The sequence below is a fragment of the Necator americanus genome, chromosome II (assembly GCF_031761385.1).
Source record: "Necator americanus strain Aroian chromosome II, whole genome shotgun sequence".
NCBI lineage: Eukaryota > Metazoa > Nematoda > Chromadorea > Rhabditida > Ancylostomatidae > Necator > Necator americanus.
Genome location: NC_087372.1, coordinates 32,070,329 through 32,094,755, shown reverse-complemented (window position 1 = coordinate 32,094,755; position 24,427 = coordinate 32,070,329). Strand labels below are relative to the sequence as shown.

Below are 24,427 nucleotides of genomic sequence, written 5' to 3'. Positions count from 1 at the left end.
TTTGCTGAGATGCGCTGAAAGATAATGGATTTGCAACTGGGTTTCCGGTTTCCGGTTTTTTCAAACTGCTATTTTCAACAATTCTTTGCACGATCAACTTAGATAAGAGCCTATCTCTAGTTGAGATAAAAAACATTTGATATGTCCCTGTGTCGCTTGTTTGTATTAGACCTGTAATTATAATTTCCACATTTTTCCATTGATATTTGAGAGCATCTGCGTTCCTCGGTACCTCATCCGCCATTGTCACCTATGCTCATACGATCGTTAGTGTTGGCATCAAATCATTTCAATCACTAAATTTTCCTAAACGTAGAAAATTTCCGAGAACAACGGTGAAGCATCTTCACTTGTGTGGTATCCCTTCCTGTTCCTTTTACGAATTGTTTGCTTTTGATCGCTTCTCCGCGCAGCATGTTTTGGCCATTCATCTTTCTCCTTTTCTCAGTTGAAACATTTTGCTGATGTCTTTGCCGCCTAAGATTGCATGAACACACCGAATCCAAAGACCGCTGTGTCCAAACATTTATAGACAGTCGATAAAAACTTCTCCACTGTAATAGAGAGGAGAGAACCGTTAGCAAAGGTGTGTTAAGAACAGATTTCCAAGAACAGAACAAATTCTGTGTTTTTATGTTCGTGAAAAGAATACAATCTATCCTACCGTATTCTAGTATTATGGTTATTTGTAATTTCCGTTAATCGTTGGGAAATAGCTAGGAATTCTTGTCGAATTCAACTCAAAAGACGGATGAAGACATTGACAATCAACCAGAGTATTCCCGAGTAACATCGAAAAAAACCAACTGTCTACTTAAAGAGCTGCTATTTGCAGGGATTACTCAATTCTCATGAAATGTTACCTCATGCCGTTTCAAGATTCCAAAGGATAATAGGCGCACCGCAAAAAGACCGCCGTCCCTGTAGAAAATAGTGAGCCAGAACACCTGACGCCGTATCTTCCTAGCCCTTTTTTACGGCAATTAGGAAGAAAATGACGGAATCACTCTCCTCTCTGTAATCTACTATCCCTCATAAGAATACTCCACCTGAAATCCGTATCACCTCAGATTCGTGGAGTGATGCCTTTAAAGAATGATGTAATGTTTTTCTCACGAGAAGAGGTGCCGCTGGGAAGTCCTGGCGTGAGATAGGGACAAATGGAAGTATTCCACTCTCTACTACTCGGGCAGATCGCTGAATGAGGGCACAAGTGATGCAGATGATAGAAATTTTCATCATATCAATACCTTCTTTATTCGTTAGTTCTATTTTTCTAATACTTTTATAGGCTACTTTGATCCTTTTTTTCCACGCTACTCCTTGCAGTTGAAATCTACTACTGTAAATTTCTTCCGTGCTTTAAGCGGAGCTCCTTCCACCTGCCACACCTGCTTTGCAGCATCCCCAGATTGAAAGGATGCTTTTTTATATTCTCACTTGACCAAATTAGTCTTCGGCCATCCATTTTCTTCTGCGACGTTTTCTCCAGCGCTGGCATGCATAGTATATCGGTTTTTTAAAATCCTGGTCACACATTTCACTTACTGTAGGACCACTGTGTGGATTTAATTTTAACTTCTGTTGAACCCATTCGTCTATATGTAGAGGAAGGAACTGTCTCCAATTTTGGTGTCTTTATTTATTTCTTTCTTTATTTACCAGTCTGAGCGTCCGGCTAAAACCAGACTTCAGACTTTCTGTGGTGTTTGCTTCACTCACCTTCACTGATCAACGAAAATTAATATTAGTGTTATTAGTTCTGTGAAATTGGACTTGAAGAAAGATTGTATCTCTAACAGTCTTTCTTCCTTTTTTATATTATAACTAAAAGCAATAGATTTCATGGTCTTCCTTCTAAACGCGTCAGTTCTACTTTTGGAGAACATTCGAACTTCAACTCCAAACACTCCTTATCAAAATATTATAGGCAAAATTTAAAAGTATCACGCGAAATATGGGTTTTCCTCCTGACTTCTATAAACAGTCACCAAAGAATGATGTTTTGGCATGAAATGACGTGAAAGACATCATCCTACTGATAAAGATAACGTTCCACGTCAGATCACATAAACATCTTGCTACTATTTAAGCAGCCATTTGCATGCGTGTTTCCACTTTCTGAGAACGGCATGCTCCAAATTTGAGGCGAACGAAGAAGGAAATAGGAACGCGGAAGAGTCATAAAGATGAAAAGCAAAGCGCCCAATGACTGCGGCTATGAAACGGCTGAAACCATCTATCTTTTGCGTCATGCACACGAAGTTATTGCGCACAAATCTGACGCCGGTGTACCCGTCACAGCCCATTTTGTAGCTACCTGGTGGCGGCGCACCGATCCTACGCCTGTGGACCCGTCGCTCCCCATTTTATAGCTTTCCAGCGTCGAGACACCAACTCGACGCCGGTGGACCCGTCACACCCCCTTTTTTGAATTTCGTGACTCACACACACACACACACACACACACACACACACACACACACACACACACACACACACACACACACACACACACACACACACACACACACACACACACACACACACACACACACACACACACACACACACACACATACACACATACACACACATACACACATACACACACGTGGCAGAATAAGCCCGTTATTATATATCATGATTATTCTTTATTTTTATTTATTTATTTGATCTGTAAACAGGTATTGATATTTGTTAATACCTATGGTTTTGAAGTAACCGCGTTCATTAGACTTGCAACAATCAAAAATCACCACTGATTTATTATCTCTAGAACTTTATCCCCTAGAGGAAACATCTATCTTACCTCTGTTGTGTTAAAACTATTATTTTGGCTACTTGTTTTCGGTTTTTTTTTATGTTTTAACGGCAATCGTTGGAAAACAGCTGTGAGTGACCAGATACCACGGAACGTTAAACGTACCGCAAAAAGACCGCCAACCAAATGGTCCGACCGAATACCCTCTTTACGAATTCCTCAAAAGAAAGATATGATGCTCTTGGAGTCCCTCGCGAGAAGGGAAGCTGCTGAGCAACCGCGATCGGGACAAATGGAAGTATTACTTGAACCTGCTCGAACAAATCAACAAAAAACGAATCGAAACACTATGAGTGGCGTAGGTGATACTCGCTTCCAGCGAAAGGAACTACTTCGTTCATCCTTACTGCACCCCAATCATTTTCGGAGACATGGTCGGATCAAAACAATGGCTGTGCTTGAAATGGTGCGGTGGACCGCAGCGATTAAGATGGAGTGGGCGCCCTTTCTAGCACCACACATCGCTGCAGTTCGGGACGGTCCCACCTCGATCCCAGTTTCTTGCTCCACCGCATCGCTTCGAGCACAGCCGCTTACGGAACTGCACTGGCTGCTCAACATGTTTTATTTTTGCTGGAACGAGACTACATTGTTCATGTTCTCAAGCACCGCCTATAGATCCTCAGTCATTAATGTTCTATCCAGCATGGTGGTTGGTCGATAAGAGGGCATTCTGCTTCGTTTGTTGGGCGGTACGTGATTAAAACTTCTGACTTCACACTTTTCTGTCATTTTTCCCACTATAATTCATAGGTTTGTAGGTGTTGTCCTTCATAAGAGGTGTGCAAACGCAATGGAAACGTACGTCTTTTCTTCTAGAAAATATTTGGAGATATGTCATCAAAATCTTAGTGATTCAGCGATAGAAGTTCAAGTACTAGATGAACAGAACAAGCTCGTCCTCAAATTGAATATGTACACAAATGAGAAACTATCTACTCTTTATACGATTCTGGTGAGAACCGTAATGTTTATTTGTGCGACCTATGAGGGTCAGTCATCACTTTTTCAGAATTGAAAGTGTTCCAGAGGTTTGAAAGCGATATTTCTTCTCACAACAAATCATAGTGTGTAGTAATCCACCCTATTAATGGGTTGCGTCCCATCTATCTGTCGAGTTTCTTTTCATAACACAAATAGGCACGTATCTTTGCGAATTTCCGGGGAAGGAGCCGTTCGCGTGGACACCCTTTTTGGCTCATACATATTATTCAATTCATACACTCACTGATTGCGTCAAAGATTTCAAAATAAGAAAGTTCTTTAGACTAATGCTGAATTATGTTGCTGTCAAGTGAGGACGCTACATGTACATAATAGTGAGAAACGATGTGTGCCCAGGAAGGGTTCACACTATTATGTATATGCAGCAACAGAGAATGACAGAAGTTGCTGCAAATGACGTCCAACTAAATTTTGGGGAAGAAGAGAAGAAAAGAAGACGCACGCAAGTCTTCTATCCACGCTTCATGATACAGCGAACTGCGGTTAGGTAGGCTCGTAGGATGACTTCATGAGCGATGGGAGCCACAAACACTTTGTCACGGCACTGAATGCAGAACAGGCTTTTTGCAGTAGTGGTTTTTTGATTCATGTCAAGAGAATTTGGTATTACTCTGCGTTAAGAAGACGCCCGAATGAGGAGAGTCGAAATCGGCTCCGAAATCCAAATCAACTTCATCATGGGAGGTACCCTTCTTGTTGTTTTAAGCAGTTTTCGTAGGTAGTGGACCCAGAGTTTGCATTCTCTGGGATCCCGGAGGATTTTGATGGTGTGTTGACCCAACTTTCTCCAACAGATTTTGTAGTCGTTTCCCAGAGCCTAACAGCCTCCTACCTTCTTTTTATAGACATTACCACAATATATGGTGTAGTCTCTTTTATGCACTGCAGCAAACGGCACACAGAGATATTCCAGAAGTTTAAAGAGGACGGCTTGTTGGAGTTCGTTCGACAATACACGGCAGTTCAGCGTGAAAAAGTGGATAGTTGTTGGCAAAGATTCTATGCTTTTTCCAAGCACCTGACCTTTCAGGTTGTGGGGGTCGGCAATGGACGACAGCATCATTTTACAACATGTGGAAATCTTGCGCCATACAGCTGTGTGCAGGCTTTGTTTCTACTCATGTCCCCAAAGCGCACTTTCATTTGCTCGATTGCATTGAGTATAAGCACGGCCAGCGGCACGGCACTGAGGTATGGATCAGTCTCGTATACGCTGTCCCACACAGAATAACTGAGAACAACTAGGCTCAGTCATTTCATTTCAAGAGGTGAAAATTAGAATCAGAAATATTATTTCGATATCGTGAGTTGACGGGTGTAGTGTAGCGGTTAGAGGTTCCGCTTCCTGCACGAGATTCGAAACCGCCCTAGTGCTCACCAAGCCTTTCATTCCTCCGGGGTCGATGCATTAGTACCAGACTTGTCTGGAAGAATAAAAACACTGACCTGACACACCGGCTAGCCACTGCAAGTCATTGTATAGGCCAGCAACACGTTTGTAAACCCCAAACAATTCCGAATTGCACAAACGCAACAATATGTCTCACGTCTATTGCTCGTTAATTACGTTGTCTGACTTTGGAGGGTTCGTGCTTTATAATTCTCCGACTTCTTTACAGTTAATTTTAAATATTTGCAAACAGGATTTGGCTTATTGCTGAGCAGGGCCGGGTATTTTGGGCTATGATTTATGAACTATGAATCGAATTATAAGTTTCAGAGCAACAAAGTCATAATTTTTGTATTACGTGCAGAAAACGGTGTAAGCCATGCAGTTCCAATTCAGCGAATGCAGGTCAACAATGAGTCTCATTCACGGCTTCTGCCGTATCTAAGCAATAGCATTGTAAAGGTATGCAAATAATGTGAGCGGAATTATGAGTTGTCTATGCATGCTCTGCCGCTACGCTACTCATAATTCTTGTAAAAAAAAAGAAGTAGTGCTTTCGCACAGCTGACGGGGTGACACAGTGCCAAAGTATTCTGTTGGTGCTTGAGCAGCACCAACAGAAACTTACAGTACGGGCAGAATTATTCTATTTAAAGGCAGCATTTCACGAATCTGGGGTGGTACGGATTTCAGGTGGAGTATCCGTATACGAGGTCGTAGATTATGGAGACTGGGGTGGTTCCGCTCATCTCTCTTTGAATCACAGCAGCAATCGGCCCCTGAATGCTGTCTTGTACGTTGCCTTCTATTGCAGCGCGCCACCCTTGCACGCCTAGCGTCCCTTATACCCTCTCGGGGCAGTCCGGATTGATTTTCGACGAATCGCATGGCGGAGGTGGCGCAAGGGGTGGAGCGTCGCAATAGATGACGTCGTACAAAACAGCATTCTGAAGGCGGCTGTTTGCAGTGATGCAGGGAGAGATGAGCGGAACTACCCTCGTCTCCACATTCTACGACCCCGTATACGGATACTCCACCTGAAATCCGCACCACCTCAGATTCGTGGTATGCTGCCTTTAAGCTGCGCATCGCCTTGGTAGCGCCACTTAGTCAGTGCTGCAGGAGCAACGGTGCAATTGGTTTTCTTCCAATAAGATCCGGCAAACGCAGAATGTGGCTGCAAGATCAAGTGCTTTCGACGCGATTCTCTAGACCGCACTATGGAAGATTAAAAAAAAACAACGGGATCGCTGGATCCTACGAGATGGCGTGTGTTCGTAAGCGCACATTAATGTACGAAATAGTAGGAAGGAAACATATTTGTTGTTGCACTCTTGGTGATGGGACTCTCACTTGCTGTACCTTCTCTGCAAAGAGAATCAGTGTCTTTCCTTTATACCAAACTGTGTATATTAGCACAGGAGAAATTTAGCTCAATCGTTGCCACAAGAAAATTTTCCATCGAATGCTTTGTCAGTAGAGTACATGTGTTAATCAAAGGATTGAATTTCTATTGTTTCAGGATTTAATTTAGACGGTGATTATTCATTCGAAGACTATAAAATTAAAACGAAGGTCGCAAAATTCAAAATCACTGATTCTTGTAGGGAACAATTCTTAGTGCAACAGTTGATAGTGATAGAACATTTGTTTCTGTTCAAGAGATAACATTAAGGTGGTTGGCCATGGACACCACTAGAATATATACATGAAAAGTACAAAGTTGAGGGGACAACGAATCTACCGAGTGGCTCGGAAGATACTTCAGAAGCATATTTTGCACAGTAATGTTTCGGAATCGTACTTACTCTGGATTTCAAATGCATTTTTAGATGGAGAAAAATCTCAGGATACGTAGCTTTATTGACTGGCTTCAGCTGTAGCCAAGATTGGAATCGATCTTTCTTATTATCAGCTAACCTATCGGCGTTACTGTCTTCGTCAAAGCCTGGAAAAATCAAACCTATCAGTCAATCCTCTCAAGCACAGCAACACCCTACAGAAAGCATTCATTCAGGTATCTAAACTCAAATAACAACGCATCAGCTAGTGCTTACCTCACCGTAGACCAAAACCCGCATAGATCTTGATATGGAGCTAAATCGTTTGTGATCAAAATGTACTCATCCTTCCTGTTCATTTTTGGACGGTGGTTCAAACTGCCTCTAGTAATCTGCGTGCTATGATTTCAGACTCGAAAGATAGTATGGTGACTTCAACCTCTATTTTGAAGTTCAAGTAGCCGGGGAAAGGTATGGTCTGTAAATGCGGCTCTTAAAATTTATATCCAGTGGGTGGGTACCCGTTTGAAAAGTATGTTACTCGACTACTATGACATCAGTCTCGAAGATCCAAAGTAGATGATTGCCGAGGAAAGATTCCGTTCTGTCTATCTTATATATTTCATGATATGAGCAGGGCGGTGAGAAGTTGTCTGCGGAAAGAGGGTTTAGATAATGATGTGAGGGTTGTGGAAATACCACCAACGAACCTCAAGGGTCTACTGGTATGTAATTGCACGCATGATCGAACTTCGTGGTTTGCCCATATGGCAGAGAGGGTGATTGCATGGTATCAAGGGTGGCGTATCGTGCGGTGACGATTACATAGGGGAAAAGGGACGCCAACTGTATATTCGTTTCAAGGAGCATCAAGATTCGCAAAATCTAAACTCTCCACCTCCCTCAGAGTACATCGAAGAATACTTCAGCGAAACTTCGAAAAAGAGGAGAAAAGAGAAATTTTGGCTACAGCTTAAGCAAATCAACAAAACCTACGTGTTCAACATCCCAAAACTCAAGGCAGTCGAACATAAGCAATTTCAGAATAGTTTTCTGGATAGTTCTTGTAATATTGGCAATTGCCATCGCATTGTTAGTAACCTACTACTTATATCTGACAAAAAGAAGACGCCAAATCCAGAGTTAGTATTCCAGTTTGGGTTCATTTTATTTTTTTTTTGATTATTTATTATTAATAAAACAGAATTTTTTTCCATAGAAGAGAAAAAGGATCTCAGAAAAGGAAAAACTGTGACATCGACTGTACGATTTTGTTGTTATTTCTTGTTTTTCCGCAGTAGGGAGGATTTTAATAAAAGAACATCTCAGGTTTCAACTACTCGAACAGCGGGAAACGTTGCACCGTCATCTCCTAAGGTCACTGATGTCATTATTGTAAACCCTGAGATTCCCAGGATAGAGGTTAAAATTTTGACATATAATCTCATAGTATATTGGTGAGGGGACATTTATATCCAGTGATAGACCACAGCGTGCGTTAGACTGGAGCAACTCACGAAGCGTACGTTAATCGTTAAGCATAGAAAGAACGTGAGTCTTTCCATCCGTCTACGCCACAGAAGTCTGATCAATGGTCAGACATCTGTGGTCGACCCCGTCTGATCCGTAATAGGCTTTAGCTCATCATTCCCGATTATCACTCTCACAGCTGCTGTTGCTCTCTAGTATACGGCTAGAACTCATTTACTCGGTCGGCTGCCCGCCTACCATGATTTCCATTAACGACTCCTAAGATCCACATTTTCTTTCCTTTGTCAGGGAGAGTCGGAGTCCATATTCGGCTATTTGCGGTGGACGGTCAACGATATATTGCAACTCAGCGCTGTGTGAAGCTAACATTACCAAATCATAGAAAATTACTCGAGTGCACCATCACCATTCACATCTCTTGGTCCATCCCGTGACCAATGTTACTAGGAATTGACCAAGAAGCGTGCAGATGAAACAACATAGCTGGGGGACACTGCTCAACTCTTTTTTTTTGCATGAAGAGGGTTGAAAGCTGCTTCGAAGTCTGGAGAAGTTAACTGCAGAGGCTTCGAATACAGCTCCCACACTTTAATCACTCTCCGCAGAATGAGCACTTGGTTAATCGTCGATCAACCAGGGCGGAAGCCGAAAGCCGGCATATCCGTTGCGCGTTGTTTCTTCGCGATATCTATTCTTTACGTAACACGCAGTAATGAGAATCCTCGGCAGTTCCTTCCGTGACGAATAGCTTCATGTAGAGTAGAATATTATCGTGTCTAAAGGAAGCAGATATACTTTTGTCAATCCACATTGTTTGCCTCACCACCAGCAGCGACTCCATTAGTGGTGTCGAGCGCTGGAGAACGTCTTTTCAGCTCGATTATGGGTAAAACACAGGCCTTTGGGGGATCTTTTCAAACTCCTTCGCTTTTGATGTCCATCCGTTCTCACGTCATTTTATAGTTAACGATGCAACTTCTTTCTCGGGCGCTTTTTCTGGCTAAAATTGCCAGTGCTGCCGACGGCACATGCGAAATTATGCGATTTTGTTTCGCAAATGCAAACTTCTCTCGAGGCACTACAACCAAGAGCTCGTTTTTTACCGCGCCCTGGATGCACTCTATGAAGGAATCTGCATCCTAACGCTTTCTCAGTGTGCGTTCTCAAACATGAAAGATACTCGCGGAGTTCTCACACCTTGTCAATAACCTCGCTTGTGATGCCTCTTCTTTTTCGCCAGTATTGCGAGCAATATATACAGGATTGTACGTGGATCTTGACCTCGCAGATACAGAGAAAATCGTCTTCCTCAGTTTTAAGCCCGCTCGTACCGGATCGTGAGAATCGTACCAGCAAGCTCTGGAAATTTGGGCGGTGGTCGGAAACGAATGCGATTTTCCCGGCAGCCTAGATTTTTGGATCTGTGACAAATATATGTACTTTGTGAGAAAGTAGTTGAGTTAAAGGTTAAGTTAAGGTCATCATCTTACGCTCTCGTTGCTCTTCTGGTGTTGAAGGGGTTGTTTCTTGCCACGTAAGCTGATGTCGTCCGTGATCCATCTTAAACGTGTATGCAATGATAAGTCTGCTCGCAAAGGTCTATCAGACGACTTCCGCTATCCAATGTCTTCATCTGGGATAGTACCATTTTCAAAACAATCGGATTGTTGTTCCAGCCCTTCCTTTGCATTCGGATCAAATTCGATGATTACCGCCCGTTGGCTTGGTACCTTGGATATCAACGTATTGAGGTCATCAGAAAACGCGTCCTTTTTGTAGTCCTCGGTAGTTCCCGTAGTTCCATGAGCACATTAGATCTAGAGTTTAAATCTTCTGCGATCCCGCCATTGTACGAAGGCGCATCTTAACGACGTTGATCCACTTTGCTAAAGTAGGTTGTAGTAGTTCCAACTGCGCAGCCTTCTACTTTCCTTCCACCAACATCGCCGCAGTAGAAATGGGACACAGAGATATCGTAATCCGAACGCGGCGGATTGCTAGAGTTCACTCGACAGTGTTCAGCATTTCAAAGTTACGAGACGTATGTTGTCGAATATTCCATGTTTCCCTCAAGAATTTGACCTCTCAGGGCATGGGCTCTGGCATGGTGCTGGATGACAGCACTCTTTGCAATATATTAGAAGTTTTTGCCATGTAACAATTCGAGTTATATTGCCCGTACGTTCCCAAGGCGTATACGTATAATACCTTCGTACTTTGAAAGAAGGGCCACCACCAGAAGGTAAAAATCAAAATTGTATACTCGGTTAAATTAATTATTGCAAATAAATATTACTTTTATACACTAAAAATCAAAAAGTCCCCAACTCTAATTCTAACTTTTAAAATTTTTTCGTACTGGCTGCACAATAAGGTTTGTGACCTTATTTTAACGTTTGGACAGGTGGTATAAGGCAACCTTCAGCACTTTGCTCACTGCTAAAATAGTGAACTTGCGCCATCTATCTTCTTTTTGTTTTTATTTGGTGCGGTTCTCATTTTTCACTCTAATTATAGGGCGAAGAGGAAGTACAAAACACAAGTGCATCAACAACTGAAGTAAGAGAAGTCAAGTAAACACCAAGAGGAGTCAAGGTGGCTTGAACCCGAACAAATTTAAAGCACATATATCGATAACTCAGCATCAAATTTGCACATAAAAAAAATTGAACCTAGTTTTAAATCGATAAAATCCTTGTTTTTTAAAGTGTTCCGTTTGTTACAAAGAAACGAAAAATTCCGACTTTGAAAGGTGTGTTCTGCCGTGTTCTAATCCTGGAAGCTGCTCGAATAACCAAATCATGAATGCGGAATCCAACACTTCTTTGTATCATCAACTCAATGAGAGCTTACACATAATCCAGAGAAAAGCTCTATTCGTGTTTCGATATGCTGTCGCTTGCCTGTAATAGACCTGCAATTTTATTTCTTTTTTTTTGTTTTTTTTTACAGAGGTTAATCGCAGGGATTTTCCTAGAGCAACGCTTAAGCATATTCCTTTGGGTGTTTCCCCTTCCTATTCCTTTGGGACAGCACGTTTTGGTCATTCATCAACTTATCACCTAGTAGCACTCTAGAATTATTCCTTTGGAAGTACGAATTGCTATCAACAGAATGAAATTGAGCCCAACTCCCTTATTTTACATCACCTAACGTTCGTTGGGTCTATGGCCATTCTCTTCGTGTAATTCTTGCACATGTTGTCCCATTTTTGAAAAATCATAGATCAGTGAACGACATGCTCTTATCCTTATGAAATATATTTTAGAGGACGTGAAAATACCCTTTGATATGCTTGCCGAACGTACGAACGCCGTATGCGAACTGCTCACAGAGATCGTTCTCGTGCGCATATCAAGAACCCTGGATAAAACTCAACCACAAGAACACATCGGGATCCGTCAGGGTTTCAGTCTATCGTCGATTATGAGGAAGCCTTCGACAGCGTAGAAACAAACAGAATACTTTCTTTCTGTTTCCAAAGTGCCCAGATTTCTGAAGTGCAGGTCAAAACAGAATCAAATGGAGCTCGGCTATTGAAGAGGTTGTGGGGAACTGTTTGTCTTTGGTATTCCTCGCTATATCCTCAGTACTTTTGTGGGTTCTCTGGGCCAATTTTTTTCCTTTTGGTAAACTCTGAAGTCAGGGAAAAGACGAGCAAATCATTCAAATTTCAGAATTAGTTCAAATAATAAGGACTGTAATCCTGGATTACACGTCTTTGGTTTCAATACCTTCGATTGTGCACATGCGGTTAGTACATCCTTTCTGGATCTTTTATCGAATTTCTAAACTGAATCACCTCCAAAAATAAATGTTTGGTGATTTTTAATTTTATTTTATATGATTGGTTAGTGGATGAAAATTTTCAGTTTGCTGCGTTCTTCATTTACTCTTCTTCCTGTATGATCATACTCATTGATTGCTCGTAGTTTGCGGTCGGCTTGTTACGTTTCACTTCTTACTTTTTTCTATGCGCTTCTAACGAGGGATCTGGATTGCTGCAATTGATTCTTGCAAAATGAACGCATCCCTGCGATGAATTAGTGAATCATTAGTGGTAATTTTCGCCGTCTATATTTTTAAGATTTTGTCCTCTATAATTAAGTTAGCAAATGATGCAGACCGTACCTCTTAGCACTTATACTATCAAGTCTGCGTCTTCCACTACCTTTCCATTGCCTGATTCGTTGTATGATTGGAGGACCGAAGCAAACAGAGGGAAGTCAGTTGATATAAATTTGTTCGACTTATTTAAAGCGATTGTCACGGTAGATCACAAAAAGCTGTTCTTCAAACTTGAAAACCATCAAGTTTGTGGACAAAAATAAATCGTATTTTAAAGAAGAAAGGGTCCATAACAGTTATTCCAAGCGTTCTGCATTGGAAATCGGAGTTCTGGAGTGAAGTGCATTCTGAACCCTTACTTCTGTGGCATGCACTACTGACCTTCACAGCTGAAAGTTCAACAGTTTGCAGACGACAACAAAATGTACTTTTCGCATCGTCCTAATAAGCAAAATTCCGCTACGGTTTCTCTAGCGATTCAGAGATCGGTTTCATGGCCAAGAAAGAGTCTAGAAAGAGTTTCGGAGAGGATTCTCCTTTTCCTCCTACCCTTCCATTCAACAACTCAAAATCAAGAGCACGTTGGAGATTTTGGAGTAATAATTGGTAAATTGTTCACCTTCTTCATTCTGATGTATCCACCAAAAAAACGCTGTCGTCCCTTTTTACAGTATTGAGGAGTGCACGGACCCTGGCCGACTAATTCTTCTTTACAAAACATATGTTCTTCCACTTCTTCTTCTTTTTCTAGTATGCACCACTTTTCGTATCGACCTAATGAGAAAACTTCCGCTCGCAACCCGATTTCTCTGGAAACATCACTAAGCTGGTTTATTACAGATACTTTTTCACGCAGGGTTACCTTGAAACACTTCCTTCCCATTTAATTTGACTTAACGTTCTGAATTTTAAATGTTTGAAGTACAGACGAGTGGCAAACGATATCCTTTTGTGTTCTCATATCTTACGAATGGAGTTGAGCTGAAGGCAAGCAGGTGTTGAATTTTCTGACCGAAACAGCGGAAAAAAAGTGGCTTCAATTTGCGCTATTCGGAACTCAGACAAAAACTCTTCTCAAGTATGTTAAACTTCTTTTTTTTTTGCTTTTTTTGCACCTTGGATTAATTTACTTCCTGTTTAATTATATCTAATCCAAACTTGAATATATTCAAAAACAGGCTTTACAAAATCAATATCCAAAGTGAAAGTGAAGTGCTTGACATTCTAGGTATGAGCGAAGATTAAAGTTTCATTGTTCCACGACCAACCTCCCAACCTCCTCTAGCAACGACCATAAAAATCTTCGGGTTGATCCGCATTCCTAGCTCACAAATGCAGTTTTTTTTTTCTTTTTGTTGTTCCTTTATGACACTAGCTAACTGGACCTTTGCCTTAATATGCTCTTTTCCAAGTTCTTCCCTATATATTGGTCCTTATCGTCTTCTGGTTGTGTTTGACCGTTCAAGAATGGCAGAGTTAGTGAGCTCTGCTGCTTGAGTTTCCTGCACCCGCTTGCCCAAGACCCCTGACCAAGGTCAAGCGTGTGTTGAGAAGTTCTCAGCAGTGGGTCGTAAGAGAGGTCGGAAAATTTAAAAAAAAATTAGTAGGAGTCGGAAAATTAGAAAAAAATGAAAGGAGGAAACAGAAAAGGAAGATGGGGTTGTCGTTTTTAAATAAACACATATTAAGGCGTACAAAATGTAGTGTAATTTAGGTATGCGGATTCAGCAGTAAAACAGAAGTGAAAACTGCTTCCTTTCAGACGTAGCGCTAAAACTTGAAGGATGATCAGCACTGAATGGCATGTTTTTATCGCATATCAGAAGATATTCACAACTGAAACGTATTCTAAGGCTTTTTTTCAGGTCCCGATATCTGCGACTAAAAAATGGAAGAGTTGTCTCAAAGAAGAAAAAACGTCAATGATGCATATTCAGTACTTGAGTTCTGTTCAATATAAAAATAAATGATATAGAATAAATAAATTTGTTTAATATTCGAATAAACGATTGAAGAAGACTCGCGGTTGCGGTTGGGGAAGACTATTGTAGCATAAAAAGTTAGGATAAAAAGAAGGTACACAAACCACAAAATGATTTTTAAACACTTGCATGTGGCAAACAGTTCTCTGAATACAATTTCAAAAAAACTGCCGGTGAAATGTTTTCCTCAGTGATTTTTTCTGGTTTTACAAAAATGTAGATTCCGGCTGAATGTCCGGCTAAAGCCGGACTTCAGTCTTTTGGTGGTTTTAGCTTCGCTCCTTCACTGATCAATGAAAGTTAATGGTAGTGGTGTTTTATGTAAAATTATATTTGTGTTTTTTTAACAACGCTTTCCTTCTCTTCATTATATTATAAATTAAGGCGAAAGGTTACGGAGTTTTCCTTCCAAACGCGTCAATTCTACATTTGGAGAATATTCGATCATCAGCTACAAACACTTCTTCGATGCCAGAATAATATAGATACAATTTGAAAGCATTACTCGAACTATGGGTGTTCCTCCTGTTTTCCCCCAATAGTTATCACAGAATGATGTTTTAACATAAAATAACGTGAAAGACATCATCCTTCTGATAAAGATAACGTTCCACGTCAAATCACATAAACGTTTTGCTACTATTTAAGCAGCCAGTTTCTGAGAACGGCATGCTACAAACCTGAGGCGAAAGAAGAAGAAAATAGGCACACGGAGTAGTCATAAAGGTGAAGAGCAAAGCGCCAAGTGGTTACGGCTATGAAACGGCTGCAACCATTTACCTTTTGCGTCATGCACACTAATTTATTGCGTTCCAATGACCGGGTCCACCGACGCTGTGGTTCCGTCGCATCCCCTTCCATAGGTATCTGCCGCCAGTGGACCCGACGCATCCCTTCTACGGGTATCTGGCGCCGATGGACCCGTCGCGCCCCCTTCTACAGGTATCTGGCGCCGGCACGCTGATGCAACGCCGATGGACTCGTCCCACCTCCTTCTACAGGTATCTGACGCCAGCGCACCAATCTGGCGCCGGTGGACCCGTCGCACCCCATATTATGGCTATCTGGCGCCGGTGCACCCGACGCATCCCTTCTACAGGTATCTGGCGCCGGTGGACCCGTCGCACCCCATATTATGGATATCTGGCGCCGGTGGACCCGTCGCGCTCCCTTCTACAGGTATCTGGCGCGGTGGACCCGTCGCACCCCCTTCCATAGGTATCTGCCGCCGGTGGACCCGACGCATCCCTTCTACGGGTATCTGGCGCCGATGGACCCGTCGCGCCCCCTTCTACAGGTATCTGGCGCCGGCACGCTGATGCAACGCCGATGGACTCGTCCCACCTCCTTCTACAGGTATCTGACGCCAGCGCACCAATCTGGCGCCGGTGGACCCGTCGCACCCCATATTATGGCTATCTGGCGCCGGTGCACCCGACGCATCCCTTCTACAGGTATCTGGCGCCGGTGGACCCGTCGCACCCCATATTATGGATATCTGGCGCCGGTGGACCCGTCGCGCTCCCTTCTACAGGTATCTGGCGCGGTGGACCCGTCGCACCCCCTTCCATAGGTATCTGCCGCCGGTGGACCCGTCGCACCCCTTCTATGGGTATCTGGCGCCGCCGCACCAATCCGACACCGCAGGACCCGTCGCAATCCATTTTATAGCTATATGACCATAGCGCACCAATCCGACGCCGGGTGGACCCGTCGCACGCCTTTTTCGAATTTCGTGACACACAGACAAAAACACACACACACACGCACACACACACACACATACATACATGCATACATACATACATACATACATACATACATACATACATACATACATACATACATACATACATACATACATACATACATACATACATACATACATACATACATACATACATACATACATACATACATACATACATACATACATACATACATACATACATACATACATACATACATACATACATACATACATACATACATACATACATACATACATACATACATACATACATACATACATACATACATACATACATACATACATACATACATACATACATACATACATACATACATACATACATACATACATACATACATACATACATACATACATACATACATACATACATACATACATACATACATACATACATACATACATACATACATACATACATACATACATACATACATACATACATACATACATACATACATACATACATACATACATACATACATACATACATACATACATACATACATACATACATACATACATACATACATACATACATACATACATACATACATACATACATACATACATACATACATACATACATACATACATACATACATACATACATACATACATACATACATACATACATACATACATACATACATACATACATACATACATACATACATACATACATACATACATACATACATACATACATACATACATACATACATACATACATACATACATACATACATACATACATACATACATACATACATACATACATACATACATACATACATACATACATACATACATACATACATACATACATACATACATACATACATACATACATACATACATACATACATACATACATACATACATACATACATACATACATACATACATACATACATACATACATACATACATACATACATACATACATACATACATACATACATACATACATACATACATACATACATACATACATACATACATACATACATACATACATACATACATACATACATACATACATACATACATACATACATACATACATACATACATACATACATACATACATACATACATACATACATACATACATACATACATACATACATACATACATACATACATACATACATACATACATACATACATACATACATACATACATACATACATACATACATACATACATACATACATACATACATACATACATACATACATACATACATACATACATACATACATACATACATACATACATACATACATACATACATACATACATACATACATACATACATACATACATACATACATACATACATACATGCATACATACATACATACATACATACATACATACATACATACATACATACATACATACATACATACATACATACACACACATACATATTATCGTTATTTTCACACACACACATATCGTTATTATATATCATGATTTTGTTTTACATGTAGCATTACTATTTTTTAAAATAATTTATTATTTGTTTATTATATCGTATTATTTTAATTTTTTTATTAGGTGTTTATCCGTTTTTTAAATTTTTTATTATATCCAAATTTTGATTGCTTTGTGGGCTATATTGGTAGGAACGAGAAGAGGGGTCGTTTTTAGAAGGGATTTTTCCCAACTACATATACGCTTGACCCTACTCCTGACGCACTCGTCTGTCCTGGTGACCTGGTATCCAAATCCTGGTAACCGTTGTCCTAGTGCAGCGTTTTGGGTTGAGGAAAAGGATCAAGCGTGAGAAGGGACGCCAGGAAATGACCTGTGAACCTACCATACACTAGGCTATAAAGGGTCACTCCTGCTTTATAAAGCTTAGACGAGATTCTAGCAAGCTCTATTCCTCCGTGTTTCTGTTTTATGACATTGCTGTGGTTTTTTAAAATAAATAATGGAAACGGAGGTGGTTTATCTTGACTTTAGCAAAAAAAGTGTCGGCAGTTCAACATGTTGTTTCCTATTTGTTGTTTTTACCTCCGCTGTATTACCTATGTTATCGAGCACTGATCGTCGAGTGTCATTCATTAATGTTCTATCTAGCATGTTGGTGGCCCGATAGAAGCTCATTCTGTTTGCTTTGCTGTACGGTAGGTGACAAGAATTTTCCGTTTTGTAGCTTTCTTACCTTTTTCACCTCATAACTTATGAGATTGTAGGTGCTATTCCTCATAGAGTGTGTGCAGACGCAAGGAGACGGTATGCTTTTTTCCTAAAACAAAAAAAAATCAAGCAAAAGAAATTTCTCAGAAATTCAGCCATAAGTATCCATTTGCTGGACGCGAAAAACAAGATTGTCCTCATCGTGACAGTGTACACAAAGGAAAAACTAGTAATTCTGTATGAAATGCTGAAAGAAAGAAATACTCGATTTAGTTGTTTGACTTACGAAGGTAAATAATGATTTCTTTAACGCAAGAGAATAGAATTCATATTGTATGTAGTACGCAGATATTTAAAGAAAATCCATTTAAAAAAATTAAAAGGAAGAAAATACTATTCCATATCAGATCATGGATTTAAAGTTTTTCAATTACTGTGTAGTTGGGAATTTTTTTTCATTTCTGGTACAAAACTTTCAAACAACGCTGTCGTAATGTGGTGTTGATTGTGAAATAATCCTTCTAGTACTTTAGGATTTTTCCTTAACTCGAGCCATACATTTGAGGACTATCGAATTGAGAAGAATATTGAGATATTCAAAGTCGAAACTAAAACTTGTTTGTGATCTTCGCTCTTTAAATTTATAATAATATGGCAATTTAATTCAAAAACATTAAGGTGAACATCCGCTCATACCAGATGAGTATCTTCGTATAAGGTATAAAGGTGTAACAACTTCAGCAGAAATCCCATTGTACCCTTCAGAAGCAGCTTTTGCACAGTAAGCTTCAAGAAATCGTCTCTCGTTTGATTTTTTATGGGGAATCATTTGGTGTGAACTCGTTTAAGAAAGATTCTGTGGATTGTTCTTCTAATAGTGACTATTGCTATTGCATCATCAGCAACATACTACATGTATGTGACAAGGAGAGGACGGCAAATCGAGGGTGAGTGTGTAATTTTGAGTTAAAGGATACTTTACTGCATCCGGCTGTAACCATGATTTTAAAGAAGAGAAAAAAGAAATCAGAGAAGGAAGAAGAAAGACATCCTCGGTAAAATTCTGAAGTTATTTCTGTCTTTTGCATAGAAGACAGAGTTTCAGTCTTAGAGCATTTTAGACTTCATCTACAAGAAGTTTGTCAAGCAGAAGAGCACTGGCAAACGTTCTGCCGCCACCTGTCGACGTCCCTGAAGTCATTATTGTTGAACCCGATATTGCAAAGATAGAGGTTAGAGGTTAAAAATATCTTTACCAGATACTTGAGCAGCAACACTTATGTCTACCCAGTAGACCGCAGCGTGCGTTGGATTGAAGCACGTCGAACAGGGCGAACGTTAGATGAAAGGTGTTAGGCGCTGAAAGAGGTTGAGTTAATGCGGATGCGCTGCGTCTTGCTGGTAACTGGGAGCGGCAATAAAATCGTTTAATTTCAATTTGGGTAGAACTTTGGGCGTTCTATCGTATCTTTCAAATATTACAGTGAAAATAAAAGAACTAAATAACCAATTTTAATATATGTTCAGGTATTAATGGAGGCGGTAGGGGGTCTACACGTTCGATGGTTCGAAACCACCCTAGTGGAAAACAAGGCTTTCATCCCTCCCGGGTCGAAAAATTGGTAGCAGACTTGTCTGGGAGGATAAAACACTGACTCAATTATCAACTAACCCCTGCAAGTCATTGTACAGGACAATACGCGTTCCAAAGGCTCAACGATCACAAATTGTAGTAAAACGCGTAGGCGCATCTTAATTGACTTAATACACCTGTGACTTTATTTTTTAACTAAACATCCACATCCGACCGTTTTCAGCTCTGTAAAGGATGAAGAATAAAGTGTCTTGTGTTAATCAATCTACTTGGGAAGCGCAAAAGCGTTAAAGGCATCACCCCACGAATCTGAGGTGGTACGGATTTCAGGTGGAGTATTCGTATACGGCATAGTAGATTATGGAGAGGGGGTGGTTCCGTCCATTTCTTCCTAGTTGCCGTAAAAAACGGCCCAGAAGATGCGGCGCGTGCACAAGGCTGGCGCGCTCCAGTCGAACTCCTCGTAGATAATAGTGCGCCAGAACGCCTGCAGCCGTATCTTCCGGGCCGTTTTTTCTACGGCAATTAGGAAGAATTGGACGAAATCACCCCCCTCCCCCTCCCCCTCCCCCTTCCCCCTCCCGCCTCTCCATAATCTACTATCCTGTGTACGAATTTACGAAAAAAAGCGAAACGATTTCGTGTTTAGCCCATACAATGACTGGCGGGCACTAGTCGATGTATAAACTCAGAGTTTTTATCTCTCCGGAAAAGTCTGGCACCGGGTTATCGACTCCAGATGGGGCTGGTTGACTCCAGATGCGTTTCGAACTATCAACTGTTTGTTAAAATATAGTCATCGACCTCTGAATAGCAACCACCTCCTTTGGTTCGTCCTTCAAAGTCACAAGGACAAGCAAATTTCTAACCGGCCAATCGGTTATCACTCGTTCACCATACACATTGCATATTTTTTGAACCCTTACCGCAGCACTATTACCTAATTTAAATGTCCGAAGTATCACATGATGTGTTTTTTGATCCTTCGAGGTAAACCAGAAAATTTAAAGGCAGCATACCACGAATCTGGGGTGGTGCGGATTTCAGGTGGAGTCTGTATACGGGGTCGTAGATTATGGAGACCGGGGTGGTTCCGCTCATCTCTCCCTGAATGCTGTTTTGTACGATGCCTTCTATTGCAGCGCGCCACCCTTGCACGAGTAGCGTCCCTTACTGCCTATCGGGGCAGTCCGGATTGATTTCCGGCGAATCGCAGGGCGGAGGCGGCGCAAGGGGTGGACCGTTGCAATGGATGGCGTCGTGCAATACAGCATTCTGGAGGCGGCTGTTTGCAGTGATGCAGGGAGAGATGAGCGGAACTACCCTCGTCTCCACATTCTACGACCCCGTATACGGATACTCCACCTGAAATACGCACCACCTCAGATTCGTGGTATGCTGCCTCTTCGTGGTACGTAACGTGCACAACACTAGAGTGATGTCTAACCGAAGTTCTGCCTGCGTACCGATAGCGAAAATCCCTTGTTTGGGTAACTTATGCATGCATGAACAATAATAATAGGCCTCATGTACGTGGGCAGAAGTTATTCATGGCTTACCGTAATATTTTCAGTTCCGTGTTTTTCTTTAAACATTATAGGGTAATGCCTTGATCATCTTCATAGAATTTCTTCCATTATTTTCGTGTCACAAAAGAACAGTATCATAGTATAGAATTTTCATGGTCGAGAGGAAGAATTTTTTTCCTTTTTTTAAATGTTTAATTTATGGATCTTTTTGTCAAGCCTGTTTTTAGACGAAAAAAAGGAGAAAGAAGAAAAAAAGGGAGGGAAAAGAAATTTTCATAACTTTTGGGGAATGATATTTTGATTCATAGTTGTGTAGTGTGACCTAATTCGACTGACTTGAACATCAGATTCTGTCATGTCAAATTGGACTCAACTTCAATTGTTAGGGAAAGAGGGAAAAGTGAAACTGCGACACTTTTTTTTTAGTGGAATGACTATTGTGGCTAAACGCTACCCCTGCTTAACAAATGAAATTCACGCCATATCTACCTTCTTTGTTTTCCTCATTCTTATTTACAGAGTGAGGAAGAAGTATCAGATACTGGTACATCATCAAGTGAAGCAAGGAAAATCAGGAAAATACCAACAGATGTAAATGTGGCATAGAATCAGTGAAGACCACGCAATATTTACATACATACATATATCAATAGAACAAGGTCACTTTTTGCACACGAGAATGATTCAACTTTATTTTATGTTTATAAAATTCATGGTTTTCAATATATTTTGTTTTCTGTTGTTTCTTTTCCGTCCCAAACAGTGATGGTGTATCCTGAATAAATGTCGAATGATTATTTCATGGAGGTAGAGCAATACAAGCATCCATAATACAAGAATAGATGGACATTCCACTTCGTTTTCCTTCGATAACTTATTTTGACCGCTTCTTCTAACCGAAAATAATGGAGAACCCTTCATATGTTTTTAAAGACAGTACACCATCAAAAAAGTCTGTAATCACGCCCAGTTCTCCTTAATTGTCTAGGAGTAGGGCGTGGGAGAAAGCCGTGTCGCACCGAATCCTTCTACGAGGCACCTAACAACATGCAACGACTGTGAGAAAAGCCATAAGCGCTGCGTTGGCCAGCGAACGGCACTGCCAGCAGCTATTCCTCGCACGTCCATCTGCAGAACTGTTGCGTACGCGTGCGCTCGCGGACGTAGCACGTTATTAGGTGTCTCGTAGAAGACTCGGTGCGACAAGACCGTCACTCACGCCATCTTCCCGGATAATTAGGGAGGATTGAGCACCCATACCACATTCGTGACCTCATTTGCTCTTGAGTGATCCCAAAACATTCAATTCCCGCTATGCTGCCTTTGAAAGCCACGACATTATGGACTATCTGTGAGCATCCATACACATTTACGCTGCTTCGTTCTTTAGAGAATCCTGAAAATGGCTCTAATTAGACTCAGTGGTAAGGGATGGCGAATTGGTTTGAGGAATTTTTGAGTTTTGAACCACTAGTATTTTGAAGTAATAAGTTGGTATCAAGAGAACTAGGTCAGTCTGAGTTCGTATCAAAAATGAGGAAAATTAAACGAAATGAAAAAAGCCAGTGGAATTCTGAAATTTTCCTAGTTAGATTCCCCGTCAAACTTAAGCTACACGACTTGGTCACTGAATTCTTTCTCAAACTTTCCTTGTACTCTCAGACTATCAACGATTACTACTGGGATTAATTTTTAAATGAGTTCTTGCTGTGTTGCCAGCGTTAATGATTGACTAGTAGATCAAAGAAATTCCTGGAAGAGCAGCCACTCTCATACATACTTGCAATATTATCAGTCTGAATCTTTAATGTTTTGGTGTTCGGTCCGCTTCGCTTCCCTTCTGTTACGAATACAAATTTGAAGTAGGAGCACTTCTCGTGAATTTCTTTCAGTGAAAGAAAAATACTTTTTTTTTCGAACGAAAAATTATTTTGCTTTTCTTAAAGGAGCATATGGAAATTTCCTTGTAATCATTTTCCTATAACTGCCTGAAAAATCTACATTTAGAGGATATTCAGATCTGATTTCACATCTATGCTTCGATACCGCAGCAATTTAAAAACATACATCGAAGTATTAGGCAAAATCTTTCTACTCAACAATTAAAGGCATCACCCCAGGAATCTGAGGTGGCACGGATTTCACGTGGAGTATTCGTACACGGGATCGTGGATTATGGAGAGGGGGTGATTCGTGCGTTCCTTCCTAATTGCCATAAAAAACGGCCCGGAAGATACGGCGCTCGCACAAGGCTGGTCTGCTCCAATCGAACTCGTTGTAGAAAATAGCGCACCGGAACGCTCGAAGCCGTATCTTCCGGGCTGTTTTTTTTACGGCAATTAGGAAGAAATGGACGGAATCACCCTTCTCTTCATAATCTACGATCCCGTATACGAATACTCCACCTGAAATCCGTACCACCTCAGATTCGTGGGGTGATGGCTTTAACATAGAATGCACACGTGAACTGGTACGACTAAAATAAAGGTGGTACGACAAATCGCGTAAGCTGCTAACTACTATTTAAGCAGCTGTCTTCATGCAAGTATCCAGTCTTTGAAGAATGGCTCCGGCAAACATGGTGAGGGTAACCACAAGCAAGTAGGTATACGGTGACGTACACTTGTGTACATGCAGTGTCACGGCCATAAAACGGTTAACAATGTCTCATTTACACCACAACAAAACCGCTTAAGCGATGCTAAGTGCACAACAATTCCGCTGATTCCAATTTGTGACGTCGTCGCACCACCATCATGCCGTGGAATCTCCTTCCACGCTTTCTGGTGCTGACTGGACAATTCGACGCCATGGAATGCGTTTCCAGGTTACTG

General features: G+C 41.1%; 2 protein-coding genes across 4 annotated transcripts; both read left to right on the top strand.

Annotated features, from left to right (window-relative positions):
* Positions 1-2,996: 2,996 nt before the first annotated feature.
* Positions 2,997-13,539, top strand: RB195_020134 (uncharacterized protein; the record flags this gene model as incomplete). 3 transcript variants are annotated; one of them, XM_064188299.1, is made up of 12 exons in its annotated part: positions 3,457-3,516; positions 3,586-3,625; positions 3,685-3,816; positions 6,742-6,822; positions 6,895-7,003; positions 8,045-8,142; positions 8,220-8,263; positions 8,330-8,422; positions 11,009-11,050; positions 12,837-12,983; positions 13,042-13,165; positions 13,487-13,539. In XM_064188299.1, 12 exons carry the CDS (start codon positions 3,457-3,459, stop codon positions 13,537-13,539), a joined length of 1,023 nt encoding a protein of 340 aa, XP_064044178.1. The 3 variants fall into 3 exon arrangements, with proteins under 3 accessions (XP_064044180.1, XP_064044178.1, XP_064044179.1); XM_064188298.1 differs by lacking the exons at positions 12,837-12,983; positions 13,042-13,165; positions 13,487-13,539 and adding an exon at positions 2,997-3,126 and having other exon boundaries at positions 3,443-3,516; positions 11,009-11,068; XM_064188297.1 differs by lacking the exons at positions 3,457-3,516; positions 3,586-3,625; positions 3,685-3,816; ... (4 more) ...; positions 8,330-8,422; positions 11,009-11,050 and having other exon boundaries at positions 12,982-13,165.
* Positions 13,540-18,397: 4,858 nt separating this feature from the next.
* On the top strand, positions 18,398-22,199 carry RB195_020133 (uncharacterized protein; the record flags this gene model as incomplete). Its single annotated transcript, XM_064188296.1, has 9 exons — positions 18,398-18,457; positions 18,527-18,566; positions 18,626-18,760; positions 19,004-19,087; positions 19,149-19,251; positions 19,320-19,417; positions 19,482-19,525; positions 19,592-19,702; positions 22,113-22,199. The coding sequence occupies 9 exons, from the start codon at positions 18,398-18,400 to the stop codon at positions 22,197-22,199; spliced, it is 762 nt and encodes a 253-aa protein (XP_064044177.1).
* Positions 22,200-24,427: the final 2,228 nt, after the last annotated feature.